We start from the raw sequence: 19,670 nt of genomic DNA on the forward strand, positions 1-19,670 counted from the left end.
TTCATTATTTATAGGCTAATTGATGTCTGTGCATACAAGGTTTCCCTATCCACGAGAGCCAAAGTGAAAGTAGATCATTTATCTCTCATCACGCTGCAGATGCTCTTTTTAACTGTTTTTTTGCTAGTGTAATGTTCAGTTTTTCCACTTACACTTACTTTACGTCATGTAAATAGCGAATGCGCTTATGGCGCGACGCAACTGGCTCTTAAAGGGAATGGGAGATGAGACTCTGATTGGTTTATTCTCAAAATACACCTATAACTCATTAAGAAAATAAACTCAACCCTTTTAGATCATGCACCACGACGCAAAGTGGATTTTCCCGTCCTTATATTAGCGAATATGGATTCTGACGCCCTGAATGCGTTTGCACCCTGTGCTTTCCGTTTTGCGCACGGATCGTCGAAATAGAGCCCTTTGTGTGAGTGGGTTTAGAACAAGAGTGAGTAAATAAGGACAGTTTTTGGAGTGAACTGTCCCTTTAAATCTGAACCAAATGACAATAACAACAGAAGTTCTCAGTACAAAGATCATTTATTAGAATTTCTGTAAAAAAGTACAAACTGGTGTCTCCCAAAAGCAACTTAAGATCCTGTAAAAATTAAATGACATTTATTTTTGGATTAAGATTGATAATTGACTACCTACAAAGTCTAAACAGCTTAGCTCGCCAGTATTTGAGGAGGGACCTACTGGTGTATTATAGCCCCTCACGCCCACTACAATCAATTAATCCTGGACAACTGATCATTCCCAGAACATCAGCATTAACTATAGGCGGTAGATCTTTCTCATATCTGGCACAGCCAGCACAGTTCGGGAAGCAGACACACTCTGTCAGTGTAAAACTAGCCTCAACACACATCTCTCTGCATTAGCATACACATTAAACACAACTGCTGTTGAAATCCAGATCCTCTAAAGGATTATTAGTCTGTTATTTAGGGCAACCGGAATAAGGTCACATCACTGGATAAAAAAAAATGCACGTTTCAAATTTCACTTTAATATTTAGGATAGAGCACTCGATAAGTTTGTCCGTCTGCTCTATTTTTGTCCAGCCACTTCCCGCAGACAAAGATGGTGGTCACCCAGTTGGCAGTGTTGGTGACCTCCACACACTCCAGGAACCAGCCAGGCGACATGGTCGTGTTATCATGCTCCATTCTGACCCTCAGAAGTTCACCCAAATCCAGCATCTCCAGCAGGAACCGGTCCGTCCGGCCGCGCTCAAACAGGTTTCTGAATTTCTGCTTCAGCGCTCGTTTCCCAGAGTCCCCATTGACACCGTACAGCGTGATGAAGACGTTGGCGTTTGTGCCGGCGTCCTGCACGTCTCCGGTTATTATTATTACTTCATATTTCACAGGAACCAAACTGCGGACTTTGCTGGCGAAGCTCTCCACGGTTTTGGTGCACTCGAATGTCATGAACTGGTCTTTTTTGGCAGCCAGAGGGATTCGAGAGTCACATGTGAAGTAGAATCTGTGAGGAGGAATGGAGAGAATTATCTGATACAGTAGGCTCCGTTTTGTTACGCATACAGTGAAGATGACGCTCATATAAATATGCAGCTACATGACACCTTAACATGTTTAGTGTCCGTTAAGTTGCAATTCCTTATATCATGTGTTCATTTTATTGTTAAGAAAGTGAAACAACATAGCCAGGGACATGGTGATGCGAATGAGGTCATAAAGTAGCCTACACTGTTCCCTTTGAAGATTTACTCGACGTCTGCTCAGGAGTCTGTTTTCCATATCAAACTTGTGAAGTCTGAACTTACAGGGAGAGGATGCAGGACTGAACTGTGTGTAGGCCACTTAATATTGAGGTAAAAGCCCCAATCAGATAGGAGAATGTCTGCAGCCCCGCCTCCATTTTCAGATGTCTCTGTTTTCCCTCATCCACACTGACACGGAGCAGCAGTGCTTTCAAACTAAAATGGCCTCTTCTGCATTTTCAAAAATCCCAGTTTTCGGCGCTCGAAAACTCAGGCGTAGTGTGGACGTATGGTGAAACCATAGCAAAACGTATGTGTTTTCAAACGAAAACGTATTAGTGTAAACAGGGCCTTAGAGTATGTGACTGAAATGTGACCTCTGGTGGACAATAGCAGACACTGACACAGAGTTTCACGTGAGGTTATTAATTAGCACATATTATAAATATTACGAGCGTAAACATTAGGTGAGCAGGTTACACTGTAACTTTGTGTCCTGACAACACTCTACGTGATGAGATGCGCAGTGATGAGCAATTTGGCTGTTTGCAGCAGACAAAACATGACAGAAATGTAAATACAGCCATTCAGAAGAGCAGAATAGTGCACTCACTGCACTCCAGCACAATGGTAAGGTTTATAATCTGATGAATACATATTAAAGCTCTTTAACATGATTGATGTAGATGCAGAATCACTGATATGTGTTGGTTTGCACTGAGTCCCAGTTCTGAAGTTCAGTTTCAGACGCTTTATTCTATTCTCCAGATCTGAGCTGAACTATCTGCTGCTGCTTTCAGTAGTACGGCAATAAACGTGATGTAAAATGGCATTCAGACTCACTTTATTAGCATTGAAAACTGAATAAAGCACATGAGTCTGTACCTGAGCTGATCATTGTCAGTTCAACCTGTTTATCAGCTACAAGAAATAGAATTCTAAAGCTGCTGCTGCTTGTCAATCAGACAACGCTTCTGTGTTCATTCTTGCTGTCAATCGTGGGGAAAATGATCGATGAAAAGTTTATGATAAACCGCTGTGAGTTTCACTCAACTGCAAGCGCAGAGTTGCCATCAGAGTCAGATTTTGATACAAAACCTGCATTGAGCTGACTTCATGACAAACACAGAGCAGAATATAAAGACAAAATGTGCGGCGAGTTGAGAGCCCCTATGCTGGATTCACCTCTCACCTCTCCCCCGTGCTACAGTGTGTGTGTGTGTGTGTGTGTGTGTGTGTGTGTGTGTGTGTGTATGTGCGGTGACAGCTCTCACGCGCGCTTGTTCTAATCAATATGAATATTCCAATCAAACCGAATACAATCCTACATCAACAACACATGGCAAGCAACACGCTGATAATAACAAATAATCAGATTAGATTACAAACAACCGTTGTTTACACGTGTTTTAAAATGTGCGGGTCCTTTAAGGAGTGTGAAGAAGAGGGAGAAAGAAAAGAGGAGCGGTTTTTGGGCAATGAGACTTTTTTCAGTGATGTTCCCTCTTTAATGACTGATTTGTTGTACCACACGGAAAGTAATTAATATTTTGGACCAAGTTACATGTGTCCTTGTTCATTCACCAGCTGCAGCGAAAAGAGAAGATAGTTCACCCTAAAACTAACATATTCGGCCCTGGAGTAATAAGTGAATCTCCCCTGCTATCTCTAACACAACAAGGAGACAGAGCAGGAAAGGTTCACACATGTAATATTTTTCCTGAGGCGATTTGAAGCAAAATACACAATGATACTCAATCAAACACATCTACAATGATGAGGAACGTTGTTACTTAATGAGTTATTAACGCACAGCAATACCGCAATGAAGAAAGGATGGACTTTAAAGGAAAAATCAGTGTGAGGAGAGCTCCATTATAGTGCACTGGACAAGTCTGGACATGTTCTGCCCACGCATGTGTGGCAGGCAGGTCTGTACAATTACGTAATTTATCGGCTTAAAGATATCGGCCTAATTTAGAAATCGGATCGATAACAATAATCCTAAAAATAGCATTTATCGGCCGATAACAATATGGCCTCCAATATATCGTGCAACCCTACTTTCTACCTTTTTATCTTGTGTTACTCTTTATATTTTACTATTATGTACAGCACTTTGGTCAACTTTGGTTTTTTGCTAAATGTCCTTGATAAATAAATATTCTATTGTACTGTTTTATATTTGGGATGGCGATCAAATTACTGAAATCATCTTTAAAATCTGACGTTCAGGAAGTAAAGAGTGGTAAAGATGTGAACTCACTTGTTTCCCAGCTCTGTCTCAGTGACCACCACCTCCTGCACGTGCCAGAAATACTCATTCTTCACCTTCTTCTCTTTGGATATGTGGCCCAGACAAATGCCGACGATCTCGCCCACATTTTTAGAGGAAAACTCAAAGGAGTCCGTGGAACCGCTGAAACAGAGTCATGTTATGTTGCTTTATTAATTCTCATTATTATGCTAATGAGTTGCATGAAAATTAAAAAAAAAATTGGTGTAAAATATATTTTTCTTCACATTTATTTTATTTGAAGGGAAGCTCACATAAAAATAAAAAGTCATCATTTACTCACTTGTTCCAAACCTGTTTGAGTTGCATTAATTTTGTATATTGATAATTATTGTTATTAAGCCTTGTGTATTGTTCAGATTGACTCTCCCTTGGTGATATTGGTGCTGTTTTTGCCCCATTGACTTCCATTATAATCACATTTTTTTATAGCAAAGCCTTGACAGCACATGATCATGCATTCTGGATTGCTACCGGTTTCACTATTGGAAAGAGGGACAATTTGTAATTTTACTGTTGATCAAGGGTTTACAAGGGTTAGTGTTAGGTAGCTTATTTTTATTTACTTCTGATGGATGTACTGATGAATGCTAAAAAAAAATCCATTAACTTTCATTATGTTTTTTGTTCCTACTACAGAAGTCAATGGCTGTCCTTGTAATAGTGTAGTGCAATAACAATAAAGCTCAAGTCGACTTGAATTACCGTAAAAACTTCTTCTTCTTTGGGTTTTCCATCATAAACTCTTTTGAGCGTCCCTTTCTGCCCTCCAGCACAATCCAGGCATTCTCCTTCGTTTCCGCATCTTCAGAGATGGCCGTCGTCACCTCAATTTCATATTCTGAAAGTATATTATAGAGACCACCTAAATGCACAGATTAACTGGATATAAAATAAGTGTACAGTACAATTAAATAATACAGTCTTTCCTCACTGATTGATGCTATATTTCAGCAAAGTTAATGCACATTTTTCTCAATTCTTCCACTATATCATACTATAACAGTTCTTACACCTTTTCAAAAAGTTTTTCCATATGTTTCATGTGCATTCTCTTAACAATTGTGGGAAATTACACATTTACATATGAGTACATAAAGCATCACATTATATCAGATGTTATTTGTTTTATATATCCAGTCAAGCCTGAACTTATTCTTACTCTTGACAAATTCTGACTCAAAGATTTTGTTCAAATTTAAATAATAGTTAAGAAATGATTTTTCCCCACAATGATGCCTCTTGTTCATCGTCTTATTATCTTTTGGGAGAAGCCTCTGTGATTTCCGCTCAAACTTACTGGTGTCTGCCGAGATCTTAAAAAGTCTTAAAGGGTCACGAAACACCAGAACACATGTTTTGAGCTGTTGACCGCCATATATGTGTCCCGCGCTGCTATAAACACTATTAGGACACATACATTTCACTAACAAGTAAAAACTAGTTGTTTTTGCGATATTTCGAGCAAATTCATACTTCCGGTTTGAAACGAATTTTTGAAGCTGCGTCACTGCCATGAGATCTTAGCGTGTATTCCAGCATGTAGACTGGACGTCTGTACGTGGGAGTACCTTATTACATCTCTGAGTGCGTTGCATTTATTCATGAGTATGGCTTGGTTTAAACTAATCAGCGCGCTCTATTGTGTATGCGCTGCAACTTCATTAATATGCATGATAGCTTCGAAGACTGTACTTGAAACAGTGTTCAGAAAGCAGAGAGACGACACGTTGTGTTGCCAAAAGAAGTGTGAAAATATAATGAATTGTTTGGAGATACGGGTCGTCAGTGTTGCTTTTATAATGTGCTGCAGCAGGGCCGGCCCGTGGCATAGGCAGTATAGGCAAATGCTAGGGGCGCTGTACATCCAGGGGGCACCAGAAATGAGCGGGTGTAAGTTGGTTTTTGTTTTCAATACTCCTGACACACATTCAGTGATGGATGTCAATAACTCAAAAACCTCTTTCCCTAAAAAGATCTAAAGTGTGTTTCCTACAAAAAGACAAAGCTGGTGATGTTTCACAGCTGTCTTTTTCTTTTTTTTTCGCTCGATATTATGAGCACTGCTTTGTTTAACCTGGGATATGCGTTTAGCCGGGAGAGCTGAGCTCGCGTGGAGTGGAGCTCTCCGTAAGAGACCGTCGGAAAAGTGCTTCTTTTTTTCCGTTTTTTTTTTTTTTGCTCTATCCTGCTTGTTTTATTTTAAACAAATCTAATTTTCTCTTAAATGAGCACAACAATTACTAAAGTAGTCGAATGCTTCATTCATTCATTCATTATAGATCTGTGCATTCTTACATGAACACCTCTGTTATCAAACAAAACACAATGAGAGATTCATTTGCTGCTCTTCACTAAATAGCAAATACAATTAAAAGTGAAGTAGATTTTATAGCTTTATTTAATTTCGGTATAGGCCATTGATTTTAATAGGTTAAACCTTTTATTTTATTGTCAATATTTTCTATTGTTTGCTATGTATTCTATCATTTGAAGCTATTTGTTGTCCCATATTTTAACATCCCAACGTTGATAGATGTGACATAACATTGCTAATCATTAAATAGCTATAGTGCTATCTGTTAGTTTTAATGTCAGCTAATGTTATGGAAGGGCATAGATGTTATGGAAAATAGTAATAGTAATGTAACTACCCCCATCATTCCTTCCTCAAGCAAATGTGTGAATATTACATCTATTCAGCAATAATGTTAATTGCATTGGCATATTTATCTGACATTTTCCCAGCTTGTAGTAGTCGATCAAAAAGCTGTTTAGTTTCTTATGACTTTACACTAGCAGTGGAATTTACTGCGATGTGACAGAGCGCCACCTGAAATCTTGCCTAGGGCGCCAAATTGGTTAGGGCCGGGCCTGTGCTGCAGTGAAGGTTTTGATTTCATTTTCCCTTTATGCGAGCACAACTGGACTCACGTGTGGATTACAGTGCACATGAGTGATGTGCGCAGAAATACGTTTGTACGAAACATTTTTTACTTGAGAGCTTTTCGCATCTGGAAATGTTGAAATCCGGATTTGCTGCTCGTCTCCTTTTAATAAAGACGCGGCTCCAGTGTGTGTTGATTGTCCTGTCTACAGATTTGGTAAGTGTGTGCGATCAGCGCCCTTTCTTTGTTCATTCAGATGGCAAAGTTATAGTTGGTACGGTCAGCAGTATTCTTTCAGTGTTTAGAGACAGACCTTAGTCAGAATGATTTCTAAGTTACTTAGTTTGCGTTAATATCACTACATTATTATGGACTGAAAGATCCTCTGTGAATGCTGCTCTCCGAGTGTAAATACGTGAACACTGCAAACAAACTATTGCCGACCATCGTGTTTAATATTCCATTGCATTTTGTGACAGGATAGTCTACACACACACGGCTTTCTGAGTGCATCTGAGTTATCGAGAAATGCAAAGTTTTTTTTCTCTTATACAACGTGCGGTATCAAACATCCCACCGTCATTAAACAAGTCATTCTCTTTCTCCCCTTCATCTGTGTTTGTTTTTTGTCTTGGTGAAAATCAGGGCGTGCCTAAAAGGGAACTCCCATTTTTATTCAAATCCTTCCCCTTTTCCCTCCCCCGACACTCCCACCCAAACAGAGCTAGACACACCCACTTTCCTGACTTTTTCCAAGCAAGAGGTGTGAAAACATCCTGCTGAAATCGTATGAACCCTGACGCTACATGAAATATGAGCCCTATAGCCTGATGTGGAGTGAAAATGTGTTGAAATATCTTCTAGTTTTCTTACTGGTCTTGTCACTAAGATCCAGGATATCATTATTGGCACAGGCCAGTTCCCTCATGATCTGACCGTCGTCTTCATTTTTGGCCAGCCAGCGGTCACACGGGAAACGGAAAGTTTGATCCAGAAGTTCGTCTTTCACATCTATAGAGTCCAGATGCCAACCAGGAGCTGGACCTGATGAAACATGTTCAGATATTGCATTAACTAAATAAACTATATTTTGTAAGCTGTTTGAACTGAACTATGTGTAGGTATAGTGTCACATTGGAGGGAAATAAACACAACAGATCTCTATTCCTAATGTTAAGGTAGGATCCAAATCGCAGTGATTTTGAGGCCCATGTGATGTAAGAGTGCAGTTTTCCCCGCCCACCTTGTTGATTGAAAGCCGCGTATTAACATGTCTGCATGGTAGAGCACACAATCATGTACACAAAGCAAGATTTGCAAATAAACTGTGATTTGGAGATCTTTATGTGTGTGAATGACTGGGTAAGGGTGTTTCCCAGTACTGGGTTGCAGGTGGAAAGGCATCTGTTGCGTAAAACATATGCTGGAATAGTTGGCAGTTCATTCCGTTGTTCATTCCCTGATGAATAAAGGGAATAAGCCGAAGGAAAATGAATGAATAAATAAAAGATCTGTTATATTATTTTGCTAATTATTCTTCAAGACACTAGTGTTCAGCTTAAAGTGACATGTAAAGGCTTCACTAGGATAATTAGGATAAAGTTAGGGTAATTAGGCAAGTCATTGTATAACAGTGGTTTATTCTGGAGACAATCCAACACTAATATTGCTGAAGGGGCGAATAATATTGACCTAAAATGGCTTTAAACAGTTAAGAACTGCTTTTTGTCAGGGTTCTGCCACTCTGGTCTTGTAAATTCTTGTTTCGGTGGCAGAGTCCGGACACTAGCTCTGTCTAGTCCTGTCCTGTCGACCCAAGAAAACTTGAGCTGAGCACTTGTTTTGTCATTGTGTGTGTCTCTGTATAAGTACCATTTGCCTGATGCGGGTGCGTGAGGTCTTTGCGTGTTTGCAAGTGCGCGCTCCCATCCGGGTGTTCACGTTCGTCTGTCTGCAGCTTGGTGTTTCATTCCTAGCGTTCAGTCCAGTTGGTTTTGGTTTCGGTCAGCGCTGGGTTGAAACATGCACGCTGCGTGTGTGAGTGCACGGTGAGTGCTTTCATTCATCGTGTACTCGTGTCTTGCGTTCAGTCTTCTGTTGGTGTTGTGTTTAGCATGTGGTGCGTGTTTACATGCACCCTGTGCTTGTGTTGTCATGAACACACGGTTAATGAGTTCTCTCATTGGCTGCGTGTTCTAGTCTTGTTTTACATGAGCGCATGACTTGTGTTGTCTCTTTGTGTCATGTGCTCTCCCGTCTATTGTCTAGTCGCACCCTCCTTGTTAACCTATCAATTGTGTTCCTCTGGTTGTATGTTAATTTACTTCTGTTTATATTCTCCACATATCTGCTGTCCTTTGCCAGTTCGTCATCGTTTCTCTCCTTGTCCTGTGCGTTCTCCAGTTCTGATCCCTACCAGCCTGCCCAGTCAAGTTTTGTTTGTTTGTTTGTTTGTTTGTTTATTTTGCTAGTTTTTCCCCCTCTGGGTAGTTTGTTTTGCATTTTATTTTATTTTTATTATTAATAAATTTCCATTTACCTGCATTTGAGTCCTCGCTCCTTTTTCCCCAACCAAAATCGTGACACTTTTATTCTAGCCCACATAAAACAAATAAGACTTTCTGAAATGAAATTCACTAGTGAAATTGCTAGTGAGATCATGAGATTTCTTACCTTTGTTGTCGTGCCACACGCGAACCTTGGAGAGTTCTCCCAGACTGAGAATGTCATTAAACCGGAAAATATCCGTCTGCTTGCGCTCAAACTTGTTCCTGTTGCTGCACTCGCGCAGGGCCAGCGTTCCCGTGTCACCGTTTTCTCCAAACACAATCAGAAACACATTGGCGTCTGTACCGCCGCCTGCAAACCCACACATGAACACACCTGAGCAGCTGCAGTGCTTGGGTTAATAGATGGGTGAAAGATGAGATGTGGCAGATGTGTGGCATGTGTGATTTTAGTATCAGTGTCAAATGAAATGTACAAAACGGATTTTACAATCACAGACAGGGCTGCCAGGTACAAGAAAATGTCTGCCACAATTATGCAAAATTATCTTGTGCCAATCTCTTCCCTGTCAATTTTGACTCAGCAATTATTTTGCTCTGATCATATTTTGACTCAGTGATTGTTTTTTTCCATTTATTTGCCTGACCGTCTTGATTCAGCGATTCTTTTGTGTAAATCTTTTGTGATTCTTTTGAGGGATTTGATTCTCTGTCAATTTTGACTAAGCAATTCTTTTGTGCCATTTGGTTCCCTGTCAATTTTGACTCCGTGATTCCTTTATTTTTTTTTTTTCCTGGCAAGTTTGACTAAGTGATTCTTTTGTGTCAATCCATTTCTGCCCATTTTGACTCCGCAATTCTTTTGTGTCAAATGCTTTTCTGTCAATTGTGACACAGTGATTCTTTTATGTAAATTGCTTATCTGTCAGTTGTGACTCAGTGATTCTTTTGTGCCATTTGGTTCCCTGTTAATTTTGACTCAGCGATTCTTTTGTGCCATTTGATTCCCTGTTAATTTTGACTCAGCGATTCTTTTGTGTAAATTGCTTATCTTTCAGTTGTGACTCAGTGATTCTTTTGTGGTGTTTGATTCTCTGTCAATTTTATCTTAGCGATTTTTTTTTTTTTTTGTGTCATTTGGTTCCCTGTCAATTTTGACTCTGCGATTCTTTTGTGTCTATTGTTTTTCTGCCAAGTTTGACTAAGTGATTCTTTCGTGTCAGTTGCTTATTTGTCACTTGTGACTCAGTGATTCTTTTGTGCCATTTAATTCTCTGTCAATTTTGACTCAGCGATTATTTTGTGTCAGTTGTTTACCTGTCAATTTTGATTCAGCGATTCTTTTGTGGCATTTGGTTCCCTGTCAACCTTGATTCAGCGATTCTTTTGTGCCATTTTGTTCCCTGTAAATTGTGACTCAGCGATTCTTTTGTGGCATTTGGTTCCCTGTCAGTTTTAACTAAGCAATTCTTTTGACGCGATCAAATTGTGCTTTTTCAAGTTTTTTATTGCAAATTGCTTTCCTGTAAGTTGTGACTCCGTGATTCTTTTGTGTCATTTGCTTCCCCTTAAATTTCGAGCCTTTATTTTGTGCCAATTGTTTTGTTCTGTTGTTTCTGATTTGTTTATGTCCATTTTGACTCTGCGATTGTTCTTCTAATCGCATTCTTGCCAATTTTGACTCAGCGATTGTCTTTTGCCAATTGCTTCTACACTATCATGTCATCAGTAAGCACATTTCAAAGATAACCTGAAGGTGACCCACCGGTGACGTCACTGGTTTTGACCTGGATGACGTATGTGGTCTTCTCCACCATCTCCTCATCATCCACCACTGCAGGAAGCTCACACACCTTCGTCCTCTTGGGTCCTTTAGTTTTGGAGAGCCACTGCTCGTATGTGAAGACGTACAGCTCGTCCGTGCTCAGGTTTCTCAGGATCATCTGGGTCATGTGACAGAACACAGTGTTTATAGTGTGTTAAAGAGCTAAATGCATAACCATCTTGTGACAGGCTGATAGATTATTTTTTTATTCTCAGGGTTCCTTTTACAGCATTGGTAATTGGTCATTTCATTAAAATGCAGTGAGTTAAACAGACTTAAAGGGCCCGTAAATTTAAATCAGCAGTTTTGTGTGCTTCCATATCAATTTTGACTCAGCGATTCTTTTGTGTCAATCACTACCCTGTCAGATTTGACTCAGTTTATAAAAGAGGGAGGAGCTAATATATGCCCCACCCTCTCTTCACGTTTCCACATCAAATATTGAATTATAATATTACGCCTTATTCCAAATTAAAAGTCCTCATGGACACAGCCCATTAATCTGATGATCTGGTTAAAAAGACTGACAGACTGACCTTGTCAAGGAACCAATCAGGACGACTTCCGGTGCCGTCAATGCGAACGCGGAGCTTTTTCAGGGGTGCAATGTCGTCCACTTCCAGACTAAAGGTGTCTTCTTGACCTCTTTCAAACCTAGAGGAGATTTTTTCAATAAATACGATGTTTTATCAATTTAATGCACCGAGTGTCTTTTTTTCTATACATTTATGAGCAGTTTTATCAGCAAACCATGTTAAACTAAATTGTATTATTAATGTTATAATTATACATTTTATTCCAGCTCAGGATTATTCACACGGACATAAAAAATCCAGAGCAAACTGATCTGAATATATATATATATATATGTGCATCATGTAAAACTGTAATTGTACTATTATTGGGCGACACGGCGGCTCAGTGGTTACAACTGTGGCCTCACAGCAAGAAGATCGCTGGTTCGAGTCCCGGCTGGGTCAGTTGGTGTTTCTGTGTGGAGTTTGCATGTTCTCCCCGTGTTGGCGTGGGTTTCCTCCGGGTGCTCCGGTTTCCCCCACAGTCCAAACACATGCGCTATAGGGGAACTGATCAACTAAATTGGTCATAGCGTATGAGTGTGTGTGTGTGAATGTGTGTATGGGTGTTTCCCAGTACTTGGTTGCAGCTGGAATAATAATTTTTGAATAATTTAAAATTATTATTAATTTTATTCCAATTGATGTTGTTGACAATCTTGTTTATACTATATTATAATATATATTGAATGCACTGACACTATAAAAATCTGAACCAAAGTTATCTAAATATGTCTATATTGTATATATAAATGGCCTGAAATTATTCACACCACTGAGGGATATATTCATTCATTCTTTTTCTTTTTGGCTTAGTCTCTTTATTCATCAGGGTTCGCCACTGGGGGGTATAAATAGTAATATATATGATACAGAGCTGCACAGTGGGCCAATAGGGGATGTAGGTTTTGTCACATGACTGCATTTTGGTTCTTTTCAACTGGTTCGGACCAAAGCAATCAGTGTGGTGTGAAAACGACCCGAAGACGGCAGAAAATGCTACCATGTACCATTTGTTGCTCTTAGTCCAGACCAAATGAAGTGAATACAGATGTGAAAGCACCCTACATGAGTTTTCTCAGCCATGCTTGATGAGAAATAAAAGTAAGCAGAGGATGTGTACCTGTCCTCTTGTTTTTCAAGCAGAATCTCCTCTGTGCTTCCATTGGCCCCGAACACGGTAATGAATATATTCGTGTCTGTTCCTGCGCTCTGCGTGTCTCCTGTGACCACCGTCACCTCATAAACCACCTGAAGAAAAGCCAGAAATCAGACAGATGCACAGCTGAAGTCAAAATAACTCTCCTCCGCCCTCTCTCCCAAATGATGTTGAATAGATTCAGGAGTTGTTCACAGTATTTCCTCTAGTATTTGTTCTTCTGGAGAAAGTCCTATTTGTTTTATTTGGGCTAGAATAAAAGCAGTTTTTAATTGTTTTAAAACCATTTTATGGTCAATATTATTCGCCCCTTCAGCAATATTAGTGTTGGATTGTCTCCAGAACAAACCACTGTTATACAATGACTTGCCTAATTACCCTAACTTTACCCTAATTAGTGAAGCCTTTAAATGTCTCTTTAAGCTGTATAAAAGAATATCCAGTCTAATATTATTTACTGTCATCATGACAAAGAGAAAAGACATCAGTCATTAGAGATGAGTTATTAAAACTATTATGATTAGAAAGGTCTGCTCTCCATTAAAATAATATTTAATAATCCATTAAATATACAGTGGAGGGTAATAATTCTGAGTTCAACTGTATAATGTTTTAAAGGGCCATGAAACCCCCTCGTTTCAGCAGGATGTTTTCACACCTCTACTTTGGAAAAAGTCAGAAAAGTGGGCGTGTCCAGCTTTGTTTAGGGGGGAGTGTAGGAGGAAGAAAAGTGGGATGGTGTAGGAGTGTCTATTTGGGCACGCGCGAGTTTCAGAATCAAAACACATAACCACAGCGGACAATGTGACTGTGTTTACATGCACATCTGTAGTCGAATTATTTGCCAACTGATTAAATGGTGGACTTTAACTGCAGTTTGGCTCTTTCATTCAGGGAATTCAGTCATGTCCCTCGCGGCAAACAAGATATTTGATTCGAGGAACTGCTCTAAGCGTGTATTTTTCATGCAATGTTTGATCCCGCACGGTAAGCTCAGCATTTCCCGGAAACTTAGATGCACTCGGCAAGTAGCGTCAGAAAGCCGCGTGTGTTATTCCGGTCACAAAATCCTACACGAGGTTATAGTTTGGTTGTAGGGCTAACTTGTTTACACTCGTTGCAATAGTTTTTTCGATACGAATAAAATACGAACTGAATAAACAAAGAGCACTGGTCGCTCACTTACCAAATCTGTAGAGACAGGACAATCACCAGCAACTAGAGCCGCGTCTTTATTAAGAGGAGACTACAAGCGAATCCAGATCTCAGCGTTTGCAGATGAGAACAGCTCTCAGGTAAACAATAATCTTCCTTAGACACGTAAGTTATTGTTGTCGAGCGTCGCGTACACTGTTAATCCACACGTGACTCCAGCTGAGCTCTCACAGAGAGAAAATGAAAACAAAACTTCACTGCAGCAAACTATAAAAGCAACACTTCACGCTTGTTTTGCCAACACAACGTGGCGTTTCTGTCGTCTAAACACTGTGACAGTAATGAATATTAATGAAGTTGCACAATAGAGCGCGCTGATTGGTTTGAACAAGCTTTACTCATGCATTAATGCAGCACACTGTAAGACATAATAAGACACACTCTGGCACAGACGTCCAGTCTGCACGCTGGAATACACGCTATTATCTCATGGCCGTGACGCAGCTTCAAAAATTAGTTTCAAACCGGAAGTACGAATTTGCTTAAAATAACGCAAAAACAACCAATTTACACTTTTTAGTGAAATAAAGGTGTCCTAATAGTGTTTTTAGCAGTGTGGGACACATATACCACTGTCTACAGCTCAACACATGTGTTTTGGTGTTTCATGACCCTTTAAAAACTTCTGCAATTGATCGCAACATGAATATCTGATTCCATCAGAAGCTTATGTCCATGCTGACGGACCTTTCGGATGATGCTGATGGTGGTGGCGTCCAGTATGTTGAAGACTCTCGCCGTCAGGCCGTCTCCTCTGTCTTTGGCCAGCCAGCATTTGCACAGAAAGTTGTACTGAATGCCTTTAGTGGGAACGCCCACCGAGAGCTCATCCACCAACCAGCAGCTCTCTGGGGTCGCCCCGTTATGACCCAGCTGAGGAAAGAAATGAAACAGAAATGAAGGTCCCACTTTATACACTGTTAGACATTTCTGTAAATTACACAGTTATTTACTGTATTTCACCCAGTGTAATACTGCAAATTCCTTTTACGGCAAATAACTGTATTTACCGTTGCATTATGGGAATTTAGTGTGACGTCGAACAACATATACAGCGATGTACTGTATTTGTAAAAATTCGTGTGTTATACTGTATTTTCCACAACTGCTTCAACGCCACCTTGCGGCGATTCGACTACTCTGCACCACATTTTGCCTGAGGACCCTTGAGGACAATTAGTGTGCCTGAAGAACATACTGGATTTAACAAACTTTACTCTGGTAAGCTGAGGCAGTGTTTCATTTTACAGAATGTTTTTTGGACGAGAATAGAACAAAGTAAAGTATAAAGTTGGCTATTATTATTTTCTCTGGCTTGGCGTTATTTCGCCCATTTGAGAAATATATCATCTATTAAGATGTTACCTTTATTTAATTTATTACATTAACACTACTATTACTTTAAATAAGACTGTTTATGACTATTAGCCATTGTTCTCGTCATATCTTTTTATTTATTTACATAGGAACCGGTGTTGCAGCGGGTTTTGGTTTAGGAGGGAACCAGAGGTATGCAGACAGTTTTGGAGGACACTTAGCACGAGACAACGGTCCGGCAGAGAGTGTTTTCCCCCAGAAGAATATGAATGAAAGACCAACAAATAATCCAGGTAAAAGCGCGTCTGTCTGTGCTGACAACACTCGACATTGATTTGAGCACCTCTATTAGCATTTGTTTGCTCGGCAACATTAGCTGAAGCGATCTTAAAATGGTAATGTTAACTGTTAGCTAAACTGAGCTAAGTTTATACTGAATTGGACTCAAACTCATTTAACGTGCAACGTTTAACTTATATTGATTTATACTATATATATTAGATGTTGTGAACTTATTTTTCTCTGGTTTAGAGTAACTTATAACGTTAGCTTGAGAAAATAACATCGCGACGTAACCTATAAGAACGTTAACGTAAATCTACAATATGCATAGAGGTAAAGTTGGTTTTATATTCGCACATTCGTTCATTTAGAAGACTCTATACTGTTTACCATGTTACTTTAAATATTCGATCAGAATTAGCATGCCAGTATGACTTGAAATCAACATTAACACTGTTTATTTGACCTTGAGCATGTTGTACTTTGATAGTCATTAGTTAGCTGCTAAAATGATTTCGCTATTTAGAGTTTGCAAATAATACTTTTATGAAATTAAATTATTAAGGGGGAAGTCTGAATCTGCTAATATAAAACCAACTTTACCTCTATGCATTATGCTAATAACCACCTTTTTGCTATTTATTGTTTGCTAATTATTTTTTTATCACAACTCTTGACATTTGGTTTAACATAATTGTTACCATTATATTTTTTCCTGTTTAGATATGGCACTGACACAGCAGCAGGTTTTGTCTGAAGAAACAAACAGCATTTCGGAGGAACATCTTGATCAGCACAGCCTTCTGCTTAAAAAATAAGCAAGACCAGTAAACAAATACAAAAAAAGTTGTGTGGAGGTTGTGGATTGTAGCATGGTATTCTTATCTGTATTTTTGGCTTTTTTATGGTCTCAATATAGAATACTGGGAGCCTGCCTGTGCAAACTGGACCTCATACAACAGTAAGTACTGTACATCTATTTGTTTCTCAATATAGTAACGTTACTTTTAATACAAAATGTGTCACATGTTTAGTTGCTAGCTAAATAAAAAAAATGTTTTCCCTTTTTTATTAAACCTTTTAGTAGGGTTTTTTTCATCTTTGTTTATAATATTTTTGAGCAGATTGAGGTCTGTCATGGGTCAGACATTTCAAAATACAATAATTAGTATTGGGATACATGCATTTGTCTATGTATTAAATGTCTTTTTCCCCATTTCATGTTGCCTAAATATTTTGTAATATTAAATAATAAATATTATTATATTAAATAAAATAATAAAAATTTTTGTATAAATAATTCCAGAGGATGAAACAAAATGCACAGCAACAACCAGAGTGAGCCAGAAGATAGCAGGAGAAGTAGTGAAGAGAATGACAACCATGAACAACAGTGAGTTATCCTTCTTTCACCAGCTAACTGAGAACTTGGATTAGGTGAGACACTCTCAATAATTGTATCAGTATTCAGTCTGTTTTAGTTTATTAGGAATACATAAAACAAATAGTCTAATCTTTCCTGCAGTTAATCAACCCATCACAAATGCTACAATGTTTTTGTAAAACCTTGTTAGGGGAAAAAATAAACAGGACATTCTGGTTAGTTATCTTTTAAACATGTTAGTGAGCAGATTATGAGCAGGAGCCAGTTGCTCAGTACCAGCTGAAAACTACCCCAACTTAGCTGCCATGCTTCAAAATAATTAACCAGTATATGATTTATTTTTTTTAAACAAGCTTCTTCTATGCTTATGTTAGTCTGTTTGTCCTTATCCAGAGTTCTTCATAATCCTGGACTGGGCCAAATCCTGACCAGATGCTGTGGTGGTCATGGAGGAGTGAATCCTAAAAGACACACGTGATCAATGAGTTTCCGCATTGATCCAATGGGCCACCCTGACCACCCGCTGGTGAACTTTCAAGCCTCCGATGCCTAGACTGCGGCCTTGCACAAGTTTGGCTAGAGGAGAACTGGTCGTGCCCAACTGTGCCTGGTTTCACTCAAGGGATTTTATTCTACACTTTCGTCAGTTGGTGAAGTTTCTTCCATGCCACTGTCGCCACTGGATCGCTTGGCTACAATTGCTCTTCAGTGTTTGGACTTTCAGCAGTGACATTTACTGCTTCAATTCTGAAAACTGGACTGAAGCAGCTTCAATTTACAAGAACTTCTATGTTAAGCTGCTTTGACATCATTGATCTACAGTGTAAAAGTGCAATAGAAATAAAGATGAATTGCATTTGAACATGTGAATTCAGACCTTGTTGAGCATTTGACACCAGAATTAGTAATATTTTAAAGTTGGGTTGTTTCTTAGTCGGCTAATAGTTACAAATATTTAATTTTCCAACAATATGCAATTCAGAAGTTTAAATTTTTATTGTACATGTATGTTCTAGTGCTTTGTGTGATTTATTTATTTTTAATGTGTTGATTTTATTGCTTAATGTAATTTTCACACATTTTCCTTAAATGCTTTAAGCATTATTAATGTTTTGAAGAATGGAATATTTTGTAATTGTGTCTGGTTTAATGTCAGTAGTACTTAGTACAATTGGGTTTTTTTTTTCTCAACAATATGCAGGTCAGACACTTAAATTAGTTTTGCACATGTATGTTAATGTGCTTTGTCATTTTCAATGTTTTTTTTCTTAAAATAAAATATTTTGAATGATTGAAATGTAATGTTTTTACACATTTTTAAGCTTGTTTTAAGCATCTCCAATGTTTTAAATAAAGAGTGTTTATTTTGTTAATATTTTGTAATTGTGTCTTTTTTAGGTCTATAGTATTAAAATAATATTAATAAAATTATATTATAAAATATTTAGGACAAAATTAAAAGGTTTACAGTAGCTAACTGTTAACTTAGGTTTTTACAGTAGTTAACCATTTTCAGACACTACAGTAACATGCTGTAAACGGATTTACAGTTGTATACTGTAAATCTAAAATACAGTAACTTACTGGCAACAGTGTTGCCAGTAAGTTACTGTAAAAACCCTTTGAAATGTCTAACAGTGTATTAAGAGGCCTTAACTAATATGTGCATACACTGAAATTAATAATTTGTTACAATGCACTTATTGTGTTATGAAGGGTGTGTGTGCTGATAATGGACGGAGTTAGGCAAGCAAAAAACAGGATAAACATTTCAGGGATCAAAAAAGGTAAACACTTTGAAATGCACATAAACAGTAAAAGACTTAGGAATGGGTACGCATGAGCATGGAGTTTATTTAGTGAGTGTAATCAGTGTAAATGATCTTTAGCTGTGTGTGTGTACAGGTAAATTTGACCAAAGTTGTATAATGCAGGTAAAAACCAAAGTTTTATAATGACATGTGTATGACATAGTTGTGCTTTATTAAGGTTGTTTACAGGGTCACACCTTGTGTGCCTCTAATTCAAAAGGCTTAAAAATCATATGATCAAATTTTGCCACAGGTTTCTTGTGAGGGTTGGGTTTAGAGATAGGGATATATCCTAAAAAGTGTATAAAATACATTACACCTGTAGAGGGTCCCTGTAAACTATGCAAACAAGTATGTGTGTGTGTCAGTCCCAACCCGGGCTCATTGTAAGGCAAGGCAAGGCAAGGCAAGTTTATTTATATAGCACATTTCATACACAATGGCAATTCAAAGTGCTTTACATAAACAAGAATAAAAGAAACAAGTAAAATAAAAATAAAAACAAATAATAAAAATGCGTAAAAACAAAACAAAACATAAAAACAGGTAAAATGTGATATAAAAGAATGAAGAAGAAGAGAAAAACATGATAGTGCAATCTGTCGGACGCAGCACAGTGCTCATTCAGTAAAGGCACAGCTAAACAGATGTGTTTCAGTCTTGATTTGAATGTGCCTAATGTTGG

General features: G+C 38.5%; 1 protein-coding gene and 1 long non-coding RNA gene across 4 annotated transcripts in view; one reads left to right on the plus strand and one right to left on the minus strand.

Moving 5' to 3' along the window:
- Positions 1–518: 518 nt before the first annotated feature.
- Positions 519–19,670, minus strand: part of loxhd1b (lipoxygenase homology PLAT domains 1b) — a 98,255-nt gene continuing 79,103 nt past the window's right edge. Inside the window, exons 33-41 of one of the 2 annotated variants that reach the window (XM_087264068.1) lie at positions 14,879–15,064; positions 12,941–13,068; positions 11,779–11,896; positions 11,183–11,360; positions 9,584–9,769; positions 7,784–7,954; positions 4,728–4,863; positions 3,993–4,145; positions 519–1,488 (exon numbers count right to left, since the gene is read on the minus strand). In XM_087264068.1, coding sequence (XP_087120194.1) covers positions 1,008–1,488; positions 3,993–4,145; positions 4,728–4,863; positions 7,784–7,954; positions 9,584–9,769; positions 11,183–11,360; positions 11,779–11,896; positions 12,941–13,068; positions 14,879–15,064 — 1,737 coding nt within the window. In that variant the 3' untranslated portion in view covers positions 519–1,007. The remainder of the gene's footprint in view (positions 1,489–3,992; positions 4,146–4,727; positions 4,864–7,783; positions 7,955–9,583; positions 9,770–11,182; positions 11,361–11,778; positions 11,897–12,940; positions 13,069–14,878; positions 15,065–19,670) is intronic. The other variant, XM_087264069.1, reaches the window with a different exon arrangement.
- LOC147842496 (uncharacterized) lies at positions 15,721–18,547 on the plus strand. Of its 2 annotated transcripts, XR_015497450.1 has the most exons (4): positions 15,721–15,801; positions 16,514–16,751; positions 17,097–17,227; positions 17,568–18,547. It is a non-coding gene; the product is annotated as an uncharacterized LOC147842496 (long non-coding RNA). The 2 variants fall into 2 exon arrangements; XR_015497449.1 differs by lacking the exon at positions 15,721–15,801 and having other exon boundaries at positions 16,616–16,751; positions 17,097–17,183; positions 17,568–17,700.

This window comes from Danio rerio, chromosome 8 (genome assembly GCF_052040795.2).
Source record: "Danio rerio strain M-AB ecotype USA chromosome 8, GRCz13ab, whole genome shotgun sequence".
NCBI lineage: Eukaryota > Metazoa > Chordata > Actinopteri > Cypriniformes > Danionidae > Danio > Danio rerio.